The sequence below is a fragment of the Scyliorhinus torazame genome, chromosome 6 (genome assembly GCF_047496885.1).
Source record: "Scyliorhinus torazame isolate Kashiwa2021f chromosome 6, sScyTor2.1, whole genome shotgun sequence".
Classification (NCBI taxonomy): domain Eukaryota; kingdom Metazoa; phylum Chordata; class Chondrichthyes; order Carcharhiniformes; family Scyliorhinidae; genus Scyliorhinus; species Scyliorhinus torazame.
Window position 1 is genome coordinate 104836729 of NC_092712.1, and position 16044 is coordinate 104852772.

Genomic DNA, 16044 nt, shown 5'->3' on the forward strand with positions numbered 1-16044 from the left:
AGAAGCGCGAGGTGCAGTGGGATGGTGCTGGAGTTCGGATCTACCAGGACCTGACGGTAGAGTTGGCAAAAAGACGGGCGGCGTTCGGCGAGTGAAGGCGGCACTGTACAAAAAGGGGGTGCGATTTGGTATGGTATACCGGCAAAGCTGAGTGTGACGTATGATGCCAAAGACTTTTATTTTAAGACAGCAGAGGCGGCTGAGGCGTTTGTGAGGGCAGAAGGCTTGGGACAGACGCGAGGAGCGGAGCTGGAAGAGAGACTGTGGACTGTGATTGGGAGCTGGAAAAAGTATAAATGCTATAACTTTCTTTTGACTGACGTGTATTGTAATTTACTTCTCTTCACATTGTTACAGAGTTCAACTTATTGGTTGGGTTGATTGGCATTCTGTGTTGTGACGGTTATATCTTATTTTAGTGAATTGTATGGGTTGGATTGTTGTTTTTGTTTTTTCTTTCTCTGGGACTGGGTGGGAGGGGACAATATATCTTGGCAGGGGGAGCCACCTGTGCTAGCTAACTAAAGTTGGCTAGTGAATGCAAATGAGGTGAGTGGAGGGCTGCAGACATTGGAGCCTGGTTAGCAGGTTTTGATGGGCCTACGAGGCGAACGAGGGGGGAGGGGGAGAGGGATTGATGCTGAGAGATATTTTTCGAGAGGAAATGTAGGGGTTTTTTTTGGGAGGGGGGGAAGGGGTTCGATGTTAATAATGGATAGGGGCGGGTCAGGCTCATGGGGCAGGGCCCGGTGGTATGATGATGGTGGATAAGAAGGGTGGGGGGCGGGGGGTGAAAGACCCCCAGTTAGGAACGTGGAACTTGAGGGGGTTAGGAGATCCGGTCAAGGGTGCTTGCGCATCTTAAAAGTTTGAAAGCCGATGTAGCAATGCTGCAGGAGACTCACTTGAGGGTGAAGGACCAGATGAGACTTAAAAAGGGCTGGGTTAGTCAGATGTTTCACTCGGGATGTGACGGAAGGGCTCGAGGGGTAGCTGTAATGGTCAGCAAAAGAGTACACCTCCAGATGGAGAAGGTGGTGGCAGATCAGGGGGGTAGATATGTGATTGTGACAGGGGCACTGGAGGGGAGGTTAGTGGCGCTGTTAAGTGTATACGGTCCCAATTGGGACGATGTGGGATTCGCAAAGAAGGTGTTTGGGGCCATCCCCGACTTGGGGGGGGGGCTGGAACTTGGTGCAGGAGCCAAAGTTGGACAGGTCACGGCCGTGCTCGCTGGTCCCATCAAGGGGGTGGGGGGGGGAGGCGTTGGCTGGGCTAATGGTGGAAATGGGAGGGGTGGACCCTTGGAGGTTTCTGCACCCGAGGGAACGGGAGTACTCGTTTTTCTCAGCAGTCCATAAGGTATACTCGCGGATCAACTTTTTTGTGGTGGGGAAGGCTTTGCTAGCTGGGATTAAGAGGTCGGGATACTCAGCAATTGCAGTGTCAGATCATGCTCCGCATTGGGTGGATATGGTACTGGAGAAGGGGGTAGCGCAGAGGCCGGGGTGGAAATTAGATGTGGGACTTTTCGGGGACCAAGTGTTCTGTGACAAAATTGAAAAGGTAATTAAGGAATATGTAGATTTCAACTGTACGGGTGAGGTGTCGAAGGCGGTCGTCTGGGAAGCTCTAAAGGCGGTGGTGAGGGGTGAGGTGATTTTGTTTAAGGCCAGGGTGGACAAAGAGGAGAGGTTGGAGCAGCAGAGGGTAATAGATGAGATGTTGGAGGTAGATAGGAGCTATGCAGAAGATGGGGACCCAGCGAAGCTGGAAAAGAGGAAGGATCTATAGGCAACCGGCTATCTACCAGGAAGGCGGTGCGCCAACTGAGGCGAGCAAGGGGTGCAGTTTACGAACATAGAGATAGGGCATATGTTAGCAGGGCAGCTCCGGAGGGAAGCAGCGGCAAGGGAAATTGTTCAGGTGATGGATAGGCCAGGAAAGTTGGTGGTGGCTCCAGATCTGATTAACAAGGTTATTGAGGGTAATTTTATGAGAGGTTGTACAGGTCAGAGCCACCTGGGGAGACCGTGAGATGCAGGAATTTCTAGATGGGTTGGAGTACCCGAGGTTAGGGGAGGTTATTGCTCTTGGAAATGTGTTTCTTAAACTGTTGCAGCTCACACAGTGCAAAGTAGTTCCAGGGAAGGATGTGAGCATCTCGCGGGACAATATCCAGCGTCTGAGCTACTCTAGTGGTCACAGTTTTTATGTGCCTGGTCCAGTTGAGTTGCAGGATATGCAATGATTCTGTAGCGATGGCATCGAGTATAGCGGGGTGGGGGGTTAGACTTTCCCATGTGTGCGATGATCATGGCCGCCACAGTGTGTGGTGTGAAGATTAGTGGCGGCTTCTGAGCACGAATCTTGGCTTGGGGGATCGCTGCATGCGGGCAGGGAATGGCCAGTAGTTACGATTGAGCACGGCCTGATGTTCTGTTTATCCCGGGGTGGGTTCTTTTTTTTTTCTTGCTCAGTGTCAAGTTTCAGCCTAAAAGTCCCGCGCCCCACAAACACTCATTTACAGAAAGGTAAGTTGTTGTTGTGGTGCTGGGCGGAGGTGGCCCCGCAGCGACGCCCCGCGGTAGGATCTGGACTTGCCAGTCGCCTCGGCCCAAAATGGCGTCCCTCCCATGGCAACGAGGTACAATTCCATGGCAACGGGAGGCAGCTGACAGCAAACAAACCGGGAGAAAGAGGAGAGAGAGTGAAGGAGGGAGCACTCATTACCCAGCAATCGGGATGAGTGTGACGAAGAGCATCCCGGTGGTGAGGCACATCATCAGGGACAGCGACCTGGGATCCAAAGCGGTGAGTCAGCGAGGAAACCACAGCCCCACTGGCGTTGGCTCCCCCATGTTCTGCTGGTCAGCCACCCGGCGTGACATCTGGTACCAGCCCCGAGGTCGCTCTTGCTCGCCGTCGGTAAAAGAAACGTGTGGATTACTCCCAGGTCCTTTTATCCCCAGCCCTTCACTTGCCCCAACAGTCCGCATGGATTTCAACTTGGGGAAAGCAGGGTGAAGTGGCCAACAGGGAGGGGGTGGGCAGCCGATTCCTCAGCCGCATGCTGTGGGTACTCCTCCAGCAGCTGCCAATTATTCTGGAAACTCGAGGGGGAGGGGGTGCAAGTCGTATGCAAGTTAAGGCTGGAAGATAACCCATGGAGTGCTCTATCTTTATCGTTCTGGTTATAGCATAACTTTGGTCAGCTATGATCGAATGGCAAAGCAGACTTGGGCAGTCCGATAGCACAGTGGTTAGCACTGTTGCTTCACAGCTCCAGGGTCCGAGGTTCAATTTCCGACTTGGGTCAATGTCTGCGGAGTTCGCACGTTGTCTGCGTGGATTTGCTCCGGGTGCTCCGGTTTTCTCCCACAAGTCCAAAGATGCGCAGGTTGGGTGGATTGGCCATGCTAAATTGCCCTTAGTGCCAAAAAGGTTAAGTGGGGTTACTGGGTTACGGGGATAGTGTGGGCTTGGGTAGGATGCCCTTTCCAAGGGCCCGTGCAGACTCGATGGACCGAATGGCCTCCTTCTGCACTGTAAATTCTGTGAACAAATTCTATGAAGTCTCGATGTGCCAAATGGCCTAATTCTGCGCCTATTCTGGTCTTAATGTTGCAGCTGTGCTCTGGTCCCGGTTGTCATTGGCACGTGGGTGGTAGGATGGTGTTGGGTCACCTGAATATTCCTGTTATCCGACCGCTCTTTGTTCTATTTCAAATAGGGGTTGCACAAATTATTACTTTAAAATTAGAGCATTGTTAAAGCCTTTGAGAAGCAGGTATTTGGCTGCATGATCTTTTTTCCACGCCAGTGACAGCACATCATGTCCACATTACCATGAAGGGATGAATTTTATCTCACGTGGGAATGAGCGGATTTTGAGTGAACTGGGTGTGAGGAGTGATTGATTAATTTCAGCGGTGCAATAGCCCTTCCAGAAGGTCTTGGGTTCATCAATGAAAAAAGAGAAAAGCAATATACATTTAGAGGACACCTGCAGTACATTGCTTCAAACTAGTTTACCTAATGGTGATGTGATAGAATGCATGCAAGTGAGTGAAAAATGACAGGAAAAGGATGGTGCCAACCCCAGAGGTTTGGGAATCCTGCAATTATATCTGCCCCATGATGGGTGTAGCCTATTTAGATGAACTAATGATATAAAATTGGAGATGGGGCAGGGTGCATGGTTCTCCTGTCATAGAATCCCTACAGTGTAGAAGGAGGCCTTTCGGCCCATCTGGTCTGCACCTATCCTTTGAACAAGCATTTTATCCATGTCCACTCCCCCAACCACTCCACCCTATCCCCGTAACCGCACCTAACCTGCACACACCTGGACATTAAGGGGCAATTTCACATGGCCAATCCACCTAACCTGCACATCTTTGGACTTTGGAAGGAAACCGGAGGAAACCCACACAGACACAGGGAGAACGTACAAACTCCACACAGTCACCCAAAGCCAGAATTGAACCCAGGTCCCTGACGCTGTGAGGCAGCAGTGCTAACCACTGTACCACCCTAAAACTGTCCAGTTTATTCTTTGTGTTATATATTGCCTTGTCATGGTGATGTTAAGTAGGGAATTCCAGGATGTGTTGATGAAATAATATAGCAAAGTCAGGGTAGTGTATATTTTGGAGGTTGAAGTGTTCCCGTAACCCTACAGCTATTGCCTTTCTTGGTCAGGGGTTAAGAGGTACAGTTGAAGTAAGCTTGATGAGTTGCTGTAGGGCATCCAGTTGACAATAAATACTGCAACCACAACTGCAAGGAGCAGTGGAGGGGATTGCTGTTGTGTTGAATGGCAAGTATACTGTTACAGCGGCTGGGATTCTGCGACTTCGTTCCTAGATGTTGCACACTTCCTGAGTGATGTTGAACCCATTTAAGTAAATGTTGAACTTTCCATTACACTCCTGACTTGAATCTTATAGATGGTGGAAAAGCTATGATGGATCAGGAATTAAGTTACTTGATACAGAAATCTTACCTGTGCCCTGCTCTCAGAGCTACAGTATTAATATGGCTGGTACAGTTAAGCTTTTGACTGTGGAACCCACAGGCTGGTGAAGATGGAGAACTTGGCGATGATCATCTTTTTGGATGTTAGGGGGATATTGTTGGACATTTTCTTGTTAGAGTCGATCATTTCCAGACATTGCTTGGTGTAAACGTCATCTGAAGCCTAGGTGCTGTCCACATCCACCTGTAAATTGGCATATGCTGCTTGATTATTGATGGAAGGCTGAACAATCTAGAACCCTCAGCAAATAGCACTAATCCATGACTTTATGATGAACGGAAGGTTTTGATGGTTGGACTAAAAAACTCCACCAATAAGGTGCTCGGCCTGTACTGATTTGGTATGCAACAGTCTCAACCATCTTCCTTTGTGTTTGCTTTGACTCTAGCCACAGGAGGGATTTCCCTTTGAACTACCTTAAGCGTGTTTTAGTTGGGGTCTTTAGTGGCTCAGTAGGCCATCTTCTGGGCACTTGCACCAGTAAGATTTCTCATCATTGTCCATCACAGCAGAAAGAGGTTAGGCTCCCCACTCGACGGGTGGGATTCTCCGACCCCTCGCCGGGTCGGAGAATCGCCGGGGGGCGGCGTGAATCCTGCCCCCGCCGGCCGCCGAATTCTCCGGCACCAGAGATTCGGCAGGGGCGGGAATAGCGCCGCGCCAGTTGGCGGGCCCCCCCCGGTGATTCTCCAGCCCGTGATGGGCCGAAGTCCTGCTGCTGTAATGGCGGTCCCGCCGGCGTGAATTAAACCATCTCCTTGGACTTCCGGTTGCGCCGATGCGGAGCTAAGCCGCACATTTCGGCAGCTCCCGCTATAACGGACTTTTGGGCTCTCCAGAGGAGCCCCAACGGAAATTTTGTGATTTAATCCCGTGTGGGAAGGTGAAGTAAGTATGGCGTTGTATGGCGGAAATGAGCGGTGGAGCGTCGGAGAAAGAGGCTCTGGAGCAGCGGCAAAAACGAGGGGGGAAAAACAAGATGGCGGAGGGCGGAGATCGAGCAGCATGGGGGCCGGACCAGCAGGAGTTCCTTAAGCGCTGAGTGGAGGAGCTTAAAAAGGAGGTGCTGGCGCCAATGCTGTTGGCGATCGAGGGGCTGAAGGAGACCCAGAAGGCCCAGGCGGGGGAGCTTTGTGAGGTGAGGGATAAAACGAATGAGAACGAGGACGAAATCCTGGGCCTGGCGGTAAAAATGGAGGCGCACGAGGCGGTGCACAGGAGGTGGGCCGAGAGACTCGAGGTCCTGGAGAACAGGTCGAGGAGGAAGAATCTCCGGATTCTGGGTCTCCCCGAAGGAGTGGACGGAGCTGATGCCGGGGCGTATGTGAGTACGATGCTCCAGTCGCTGATGGGTGCGGAGGCCTCTCCAAGCCCCCTGGAGCTGGAAGGGGCTCACCGGGTCCTGGCGAGGAGACCCAAGGCTGATGAGCCGCCAAGGGCGATAGTGGCAAGGTTCCATCGCTTCGCGGACAAAGAAAGTGTTCTGAGATGGGCCAAGAAGGTGCGGAGCAGTAGATGGGAGAATGCGGTGATCCGAGTCTACCAGGATTGGAGCGCGGAGGTGGCAAGGAGGAGAGCTGGCTTCAACCGGGCCAAGGCGGTGCTGCACAAAAAAAGAGTCAGGTTCGGCATGCTGCAGCCTGCGTGTCAGTGGGTCACTTATCAGGACCAACACCATTATTTTGAAACGCCAGAAGAGGCTTGGACCTTTATCCAAACAGAAAAATTGGACTCGAACTGAGGGGCTGTGGTTGTGGGGGGGGATGTTGGATGTATACGGGGTTGTAAATATGGGTAAAGAATATTTCATGGGTGGGATGATGGATGGGGATGTGGGTAGAGTTCTGGTTAAAATTCATTTTTTTTCTGTAGACGAGATGGTGGGGAATGTGGGCGTCGGTGCTGGAGGGAGGTGAGATTCTGGGGATGGGGGAACTGGGACAATGGCCGCAACAGGAGCTGCGCCACAGGGGGCGGGGCTGGCTCATGAAAGCGCGGGCTTTTTCCCGCGCTGGGGGGGGGGGGGGATGGAGGAAGGTAAGGAGGAAGAGAGACTCCCACATGGGGGAGATCAACGGGAAGGGGGGGGAAGCCGGGTCAGCAGAAGTCAGCTGACTCACGGAAGTAATATGGGGGGAGTAAAAGTGCTAGAAGCGGATCTAGCGGGGAGGGGGGAGGGAAGAGGGGGGGGGACATTAGGGTTGTTGCTGCACTGTCCGAGGGGGAACTGAACATGGAAGAGATGGTCGGGACGGGGTTTCCCCGTCTGGGGGACTGGAGGCGCGGGCAAGGGACTGGCCTAAGATAGGAGATGGCTAGTCGGCCGGGGTGGGTGGGGGGTGGGGGGGGGGGGGGGGGTTGGGGGGTTGGGGTGGTGGGGGGGTTGGGGGGGGTGGGGGGTGGGTTGGGGGCGGTTGGGGGGTGGGGTGGGGGGGGTTGGGGGGTGGGGTGGGGGGGGGAGGGGGGGTGGGGGGGGGAGGGGGGTGGGGGTGTGGGGGGGGTGGGGGGGGGGTGGTGGTTGGGGGGGGTGGGTGGGGTGGGGGGTTGGTGGGGTGGGGGGTTGGGGGGGTGGGGGGTGGGGTGGTGGGGGGTGGTGGGGGGGGTGGGTGGGGGTGGTGTGTGGGGGGTGGGGGGGCTGGGTGGGGCGGTGGGGTGGGGGGGGTGGGGGGGGTTGGGGTGGGTGTGGTGGGGGGGTTGGGGTGGGGGGGGTGGTGGGGGGTGGGGTGGGGGGGGGTGGGGGTGTTGGGGTGGGGGGGGTTGGGGTGGGGGGGGTGGTGGGGGGTGGGGTGGGGGGGGGTGGGGGGGTTGGGGTGGGGGACCCCCCAATCCGGCTGATCACGTGGAATGTGAGAGATCTAAATGGGCCGGTTAAGAGGGCCCGAGTGTTCGTGCACCTAAAGGGACTGAAGGCAGACGTGGCCATGCTTCAGGAGACACATCTGAAGGTGGCAGATCAGGTCAGGTTAAGGAAGGGATGGGTAGGACAGGTGTTCCATTCGGGGCTGGATGCGAAGAATAGAGGGGTGGCAATATTGGTGGGGAAGCGGGTGTCGTTTGAGGCCAAGAACATAGTAGCGGACAATGGAGGCCGATACGTGATGGTGAGCGGTAGGTTGCAGGGGACGGAGGTGGTACTGGCGAATGTATATGCCCCGAACTGGGGCAATGCTGGATTCATGAAACGGATGTAGGGGCGTATTCCAGACTTGGAGGTAGGGAGCTTGATAATGGGTGGGGATTTTAACACGGTGCTGGACCCAGCATTAGATCTTTCCAGATCTAGGACGGGAAAGAGGCCGGCTGCGGCCAAGGTGCTTAGGGGGTTTATGGATCAGATGGGGGGAGTAGATCCGTGGAGATTTGCCAGTCCTTTGGCCAGAGAATTTTCTTTTTTCTTCCACGTACATAAGGCCTACCCCCGGATAGTTTTTTTGTTCTGGGCAGGGCATTGATCCCGAAAGTGGAGGGAACGGAGTATTCGGCCACAGCCTTTTCAGACCATGCCCCGCATTGGGTGGAGCTAGAGCTGGGGGAGGAGAGGGACCAACGCCCGTTGTGGCGGTTGGATGTGGGACTGCTGGCAGACGAGGAAGTGTGTGGGAGGGTGCGGTGGTGCATTGAAAGGTATCTGGAGGCCAACGACAACGGGGAGGTGCAGGTGGGAGTAGTATGGGAGGCGCTGAAGGCGGTGGTCAGGGGAGAGTTAATCTCCATCAGGGCTCATAGGGTGAAGAGAGAGGGCAGGGAAAGGGAGAGGTTAATGGGGGAGATTTTAAGGGTGGACAGGAGATATGCAGAGGCTCCTGATGAGGGACTACTCAGGGAGAGGCGAAGTCTCCAGACGGAGTACGACCTGTTGACCACAGGGAAGGCAGAGGCACAGTGGAGGAAGGCACAGGGGGCGATATATGAATATGGGGAGAAGGCGAGTCGGATGCTGGCACATCAGCTCCGTAAGTGGATGGCAGCGAGGGAAATAGGTGGAATCAAGGATGGCAGGGGAACTACGGTGCGGAGTGTGGTGAAAGTGAATGAGGCATTCAAGGCCTTTTACGAGGAGCTGGAAAGGTCCCAGCCCCCAGGGGGAAAAGAGGGGATGTGACGATTCTTGGACCAACTGAGGTTCCTGAGGGTGGAGGAGCAGGAGGTGGCTGGTTTGGGGGCGCCAATTGGGTTGGAGGAGCTGGTTAAAGGACTGGGGAGCATGCAGGCAGGGAAGGCCCTGGGTCCGGATGGGTTCCCGGTGGACTTTTATAGGAAGATTGTAGACCTGTTAGCCCCGTTGCTGGTAAGGACCTTCAATGAAGCAAGGGAGGGGGGGACCCTGCCCCCGACAATGTCGGAGGCGACGATCTCTTTGATCTTGAAGCGGGATAAGGACCCACTGCAATGTGGGTCGTATAGACTGATCTTGCTCCTCAACGTAGAAGCTAAGTTGCTGGCAAAAATGTGGGCTACGAGGATTGAGGACTGTGTCCCGGGGGTGATTCACGAGGACCAGACGGGATTCGTAAAGGGTGGGCAGCTAAATACCAATGTGCGAAGGCTCTTAAATGTGATAATGATGCCATCGGTGGAGGGAGAGGCGGAGATAGTGGCAGCCATGGACGCGGAGAAGGCCTTTGACCGAGTAGAGTGGGAGTATCTCTGGGAAGTGTTTAGGATGTTTGGGTTCGGGGGAGGGTTTATTAGTTGGGTCAAGCTCCTGTATAGAGCCCTGGTGGCGAGTATGGTCACGGACCGGCAGAGGTCGGAGTATTTCCGGCTGTATCGAGGGACGAGGCAGGGGTGCCCCCTGTCCCCTCTGCTGTTTGCATTGGCAATTTAACTTTTGGCCATGGCGTTAAGGGAGTCGGGGAAATGGAAGGGGGTGGTCCGAGGGGGAGAAGAACATCGAGTGTCGCTGTACGCAGACAACCTGTTGCTGGATGTGGCGGATCCAGTGGAGGGGATGGTTGAGGTCATGCAGATCCTAAGGGAGTTTGGAGACTTTTCGGGCTATGAGTGTGGTGGTATGTATTAGGGGCCATGTGGGACTGTGAAGCCGTGATGCTATTGGCTGACAGATCTCGGGTCCTGGTTGGCTGCTGACTCCTGGCTCCGCCCTGAAGGCGGAGTATAAGAACCCGAGCTTCTCCCCGCCGCTTCATTCTGTTGCTGAACTGCTGGGGACAAGTCTCGCTTAATAAAGCCTCATCGACTTCATCACTACTCGTCTCTCTCGTAAGTCATTGTGCGCTACAATGAGCTCAACGTGGGAAAGAGTGAGCTCTTTGTGGTGCATCCGGGGGATCAGGGAAGAGGGATAGACGACCTACCGTTGAGGAGGGTGGAAAGGAGCTTTCGATACTTGGGGATTCAGGTAGCTAGGAGCTGGGGGGCACTGCACACATGTAATTTGACGCGGCTGGTGGAACAGATGGAGGAGGATTTTAAAAGGTGGGACATGGTGCCACTCTCGCTGGAGGGCAGGGTACAGTCGATTAAAATGGTAGTCCTCCCAAGGTTTCTTTTTGTGTTCCAATGCCTTCCAATCGTGATCACGAGGGCTTTTTTTAAGAGGGTAGGCAGAAGCATTACGAGTTTTGTGTGGGCGAGCAAGACCCGAGGGTAAGGAGGGGGTTCCTGGAGCCTATCAGGGATAGAGGAGGGTTGGCGTTGTTGAATTTGGGTGGCTACTACTGGGCAGCCAACGTGGCGATGATCCGTAAGTGGGTGATGGAGGGAGAGGGAGCGGCATGGAAGAGGTTGGAGATGGCGTCCTGCAAAGGAGCGAGCCAGGGGGCGCTGGTGACGGCACCGCTGCCGCTCTCGCCGACAAGGTACACCACGAGCCCGGTGGTGGCGGCAACCCTAAAGATCTGGGGGCAGTGGAGACGACACAGGGGAGCGATGGGAGCCTCGGTGTGGTCCCCGATTAGGGATAACCATCGGTTTGTCCCAGGAAGGATGGACATCGGGCAGGAATTAGAAGAATGGGGGACCTGTTCATCGATGGGACGTTTGCAAGCTTAGGGGCGCTGGAGGAGAAATTTGGACTACTCCCGGGAAATGCCTTCAGGTACATGCAAGTGAGGGCGTTTGTGAGGCGGCAGGTGAGCGAATTCCCGCTGGTCCCGGCACAGGGGATTCAAGACAGGGTGATTTCGGGCATATGGGTCGGGGAGGGCAAGGTGTCGGCGATATACCAGGAGATGAAAGAAGAGGGGGAGGCTTTGGTAGAGGAGCTGAAAGGTAAATGGGAAGAGGAGATTGAGGAGGGGCTGTGGGCTGATGCCCTAAGTATGGTTAATTCCTCTTCCTCATGTGCCAGGCTTAGCCTGATACAGTGTAAGGTAGTGCACAGAGCGCATATGACGGGGGCGAGGCTGAGTAGGTTCTTTGGGGTGGAGGACAGGTGTGGGAGGTGCTCAGGAAGTCCAGCGAACCATGTCCATATGTTTTGGTCATGCCCGGCACTGGAGGGGTTCTGGAGGGGAGTTGCGGGAATAGTATCTAAGGTGGTGAAAGTCCGGGTCAAGCGTAGCTGGGGGCTAGCACTATTTGGAGTAGTGGACGAGCCGGGAGTGCAGGAGGCGAAAGAGGCCGGCATTCTGGCCTTTGCGTTCCTAGTAGCCCGGCGAAGGATCTTGTTAATGTGGAAAGAGGCGAAGCCCCCCAGCGTGGAGGCCTGGATAAATGATATGGCAGGGTTTATCAAGTTGGAGAGGATAAAGTTTGCTTTGAGAGGGTCTGCGCAGGGGTTCTACAGGCAGTGACAACCGTTCCTAGACTATCTCGCAGAGCGTTAGATGAAGGTCGGACAGCAGCAACAGCAACCCAAGGGGGGAGGGGGGGGAGGGAGGGATATCTTTCTCTGGGGGGAGGGAGGGGGAAGGTTTTTTTTCTGGGGGGCATTTGAGCAAGAAAACACATGAATGATCCGGACAACTGACATGTACGGGAGGAATCCAATGTACAAAGTTCTGTATCATATTGACTTGCCATGTTCATGTCTTGCTATGCGAGCTTTCTTTCTTTTTTGTTAGGGGGGGGTGGGGGGTTTGTTTGTATGGTTGAAAATGTTGTTAAAAAACTCTTAATAAACATATTTTTTTAAAAAACATCTCCTTACCGGCGGGACCAGGCGGCGTGAGCGGGCTCCGAGGTCCTCGGGGGGGCGCGGGGGGGCGATCTGGCCCCGGGGGGTGCCCCCACGGTGGCCTGGCCCGCGATCGGGGCCCACTGATCCGCGGGTGGGCCTGTGCTGTGGGGGCACTCTTTCCCCTCTGCGTCAGGCATAGCCTCCGCGATGGCCAACGCGGAGGTGACCCCCCCCCCGCGCATGCGCGGGGATGACGTTGACGTTCCCGCTCATGCGCGGACTTCTGCCGGCCGGCGGAGTCCCTTCGGCTCCGGCTGGCGTGGCGCCAAAGGCCTTCCACGCCAACCGGCGGGACAGCAACCACTCTGGCGCAGGCCTAGCCCCTAAAGGTATGGGCTTGGCCCCTAAAGGTGCGGATTTCTCCGCACCTTTTGGGGCGGCCTGACGCCGGAATGGTTCACGCCACCTCTTCCCCCCGGGATCCCCCGCCCCGCCGGGTAGGGGAGAATCCCGCTGGACATCTTTGAATGCCATATTGTAAGAGTCATAGACATAACCATAGACATAGAATTTACAGTGCGGAAGGAGGCCATTTGGCCCATCGAGTCTGTACCGACCCCTGTGAAGAACATCCTATCCCGTAACCCTGTAACCCCACCTAACCTTTTTATACACAAAGGGCAATTTTAGCGTGGCCAATCCACTTGCACATCTTTGACCTGTGGGAGGACACCGGAGCAAACCCATGCAGACACGGAGAGAACGTGCAGACTCTGCATAGACAGTGACCCAAGCCAGGGAATCGAACCTGGGATCCTGGAGTTGTGAAGCAACTGTGCTAACCACTGTGCTATAGTGCTGCCCACGGTAGTCCTTTTATTTAGTCCTTCCTGTTTATTTCCTTTGTTCCCATTTATTTTATTTTTATTATTTTGGAGCATGGACCCATAATTGTGATGTGCCTTTAATCAGAAAATTCAAACTTGCCAGGAACCTGTGTTCTCAGGTTTTGTACTTTGGAAGGGAGAAACCAGACTCCTCGACACTGAGTTATTCATAAGAACCAGCTTTGGAAAGACTTGGTTTGATTGGTTAACTGGCAACCAGTGGGTTGGCCAGGGACAGTGTTCTCCCTGACAACAGTCAGTGATTGGTTCCTGTGTGATGCTTTCTGAGAGAACTTAGCAGAAGTATCTAGACCGTTGATGTCAAAGGAGCTCTCTCTCTCTCTTTCTCTCTCTGTCTCTCTTTCCTGCTTGCTGAAGTGAAAGAATTGTTCTATTGTCCTGAAAGCAGTGAATGCTTGGCACATCCTTTGCTGTAAACCTGAAATGATGCTGAGCCTGCAGAGAAAGTAGACAACCTTGCCAGAGAAAACCATATCAAGCCTAGGAGGAAGAAGTAGCAAAAAAAAAAAGCCTGAACTTCAGAAAATAGTTGATTGGAAGTCATCCAAGTGCATCAACGATCCTTATCTTTTTCTTTTTATTAATATTTTCCTTCCCTTTCCACCACCCTTTCCCCGCTGTTATTTGCCTGTGTGTGTGTGTGTAGAGAGTGGGATGAGATAGGAAGAGGGGGAGGGGCGGGGGTTGGGAAAAGGGTAGTACATAGTCAGTTACACTTTCTATTTTCTATCAATTTAATTAAAATACTGTACATAGTGAAAGGTTTCTTGTGTTTTAAATCTACAAATACATAAGACCATAAGACATAGGAGCAGAATTAGGCCATTCGACCCATCAAGTCTGCTCCATCACTCAATTATGGCTGATATGTTTCTCATTCCCATTCTTCCCATAACCCCTGATCCCCTTATTAATCAAGAACCTACCTATCTCTGTCTTAAAGACACTCAATGATTTGGACTCCACAGCCTTCTGTGGCAACGAGTTCCAACAGATTCACCACCCTCTGGCTGAAGAAATGCCTCCTCATCTCAGTTTTAAAGGACCGTCCCTTCATTCAGAGGCTGTGCCCTCAGGTTCTAGTTTTTCCCACTTGTGGAAACATCCTCTCCACGTCCACTCTATCTCAGTATCCTGTAAGTTTCAATAAAATCCCCCCTCATCCTTCTAAACTCCCAACGAGTACAGACCCAGTGTCCTCAACCACTCATATGACAAGCTCTTCAATCCAGGGATCATTCTTGTCTTGTGAACCTTCTCTGGACCATTTCCAAAGCCAGAACATCCTTCCTTAGTTACAGGACCCATTACCGCTCACAATACTCCAAATGGGGTCTGACTAGAGCCTTATACAGCCTCAGAAGTATATCCTGCTCTTGTATTCTAGCCCTCTCGACATGAATGCTAACATTGCATTTGCCTTCCTAACTGCTGACTGAACCTGCACATTAACATTAAGAGAATCCTGAACACGGACTCGGAAGTCCCTTTGTGCTTCTGATTTCCTAAGCCTTTTCCCATTTAGAAAATAGTCTATGCCTCCATTCTTTCTACCAAAGTGCATAACCTCACACTTTTCCACATTGTGTTCCACCTGCCTCTTCTTTGCCCACTTTCTTAGCCTGTCCAAGTCCTTCTGCAGCCCCCCTACTTCCTCAATACTACCTGTCCCTCTACAGATCTTTGTATCATCTGCAAACTTCGCAGCAGTGCCTTCAGTTCCTTCTTCCAGATAGTTAATGTAAATTGTGAAAATTTGTGGCCCGAACACCGATCCCTGAGGCACACCACTAGTCACCAGCTATCATCCTGAAAAAGACCCCTTTATCGCAACACTCTCCGGGACTGTAGTTTATTAGGCTCAACCAGGGACCTTGAGTACTTTGGATAAAATATAATTTTGCCTGTGTTATGACTCTGGGTCAAGTGGAGCTAGAATTGACTATGCACTAGTCCAGGGTGTCATAACATAGTTTGGAGCTCAGTCCTGAGATCTTTGAAACAGTAGACAATAGCGATTTGTGGTACAGTATATATTAAAGAGGCACCAGGTTTGGAGTAGCATAACAGGATGGCTCTGGAAGCTGCTAAATCCGTTGTTCAGGTAAAGGACTTGGTTTATTTACAGGGGCTTTGAAAAATTAATTGAATTGACAAGTGAATTAAAAGTAGAGGTGCTGGTTAAAGCTAAGAAAGCAGAGATATATATTAGTTGAGTCTGTTAGAAACACAGGCGAACCCATGAGAAAGTAGTCAAGATAGTGCAGCATCAGAAGCACTTTCTGGCGAGGAAACTGTTCTGGAAAGAATTCTAGCGTGAGAGGAATTTAAAAAATGACATGCAGGATAAAGATAAAGAAATAGTTTTTCTAAAGGAAATTGAAATGAAAAAACTTGAAATGGAAAGATTAGCAAGAGAATATCAACTTAAAAGGTTGGAGTTAAAGGCAAAAGTTGAGCAAAGTCAAGAGGGAGGAATAACCTTTTCCAGTCCAAATCATAGTGGGATATGCTTAAATATGTACAGGCCCTACCCAAATTTGAGGAAAAGGATATAGAGGCACACTTCATGGCATTTGAGAAAATAGTTACTCAAATGGAGCAGCTGAAGGAAAAGTGTACATTACTCATGCAAAGTAAACTGACAGTGCTGTGGTGATATGTCTGCAGGCAATATCATAGATGATGGTGTGCGACCTCCAAACAGCAGGTGGCGGTGCAGACACACCATGCTGGTCTCAAGATCGTGGTCATGTCACCAGGGACTCCCTTATAAGTGGAGACACATCCGACCATCACAAGATAGTTCTAGGGGATGGCAGTAGAACATACAGGTGAACAGTCATGCTAGTTATAGTTCCAGAGGAGTGCAAGGAAACTCCATGATAATGTACTCTGTAACAGATCGCTATCTTACCACGTGTGATTCAATAAAGATTCTGATTTGGACAAGTCTAGGTGTTTGGTGGATTCCTTTGCAAGGTATAGAACAGTGTTTTTCAAACTTTTTT

At 52.4% G+C, this 16044-nt stretch overlaps 1 protein-coding gene across 3 annotated transcripts in view; it reads left to right on the plus strand.

Moving 5' to 3' along the window:
• Positions 1–2685: 2685 nt before the first annotated feature.
• The window catches only part of LOC140424932 (cilia- and flagella-associated protein 69-like), a 186983-nt gene continuing 173624 nt past the window's right edge, over positions 2686–16044 (plus strand). For 2 of the 3 annotated variants that reach the window (XM_072508615.1, XM_072508616.1), the window contains exon 1: positions 2687–2814. In XM_072508615.1, the coding sequence (XP_072364716.1) occupies positions 2746–2814 (69 nt within the window). In that variant the 5' untranslated portion in view covers positions 2687–2745. Of the gene's footprint in view, positions 2815–16044 lie in introns of all 3 variants that reach the window. The other variant, XM_072508617.1, reaches the window with a different exon arrangement.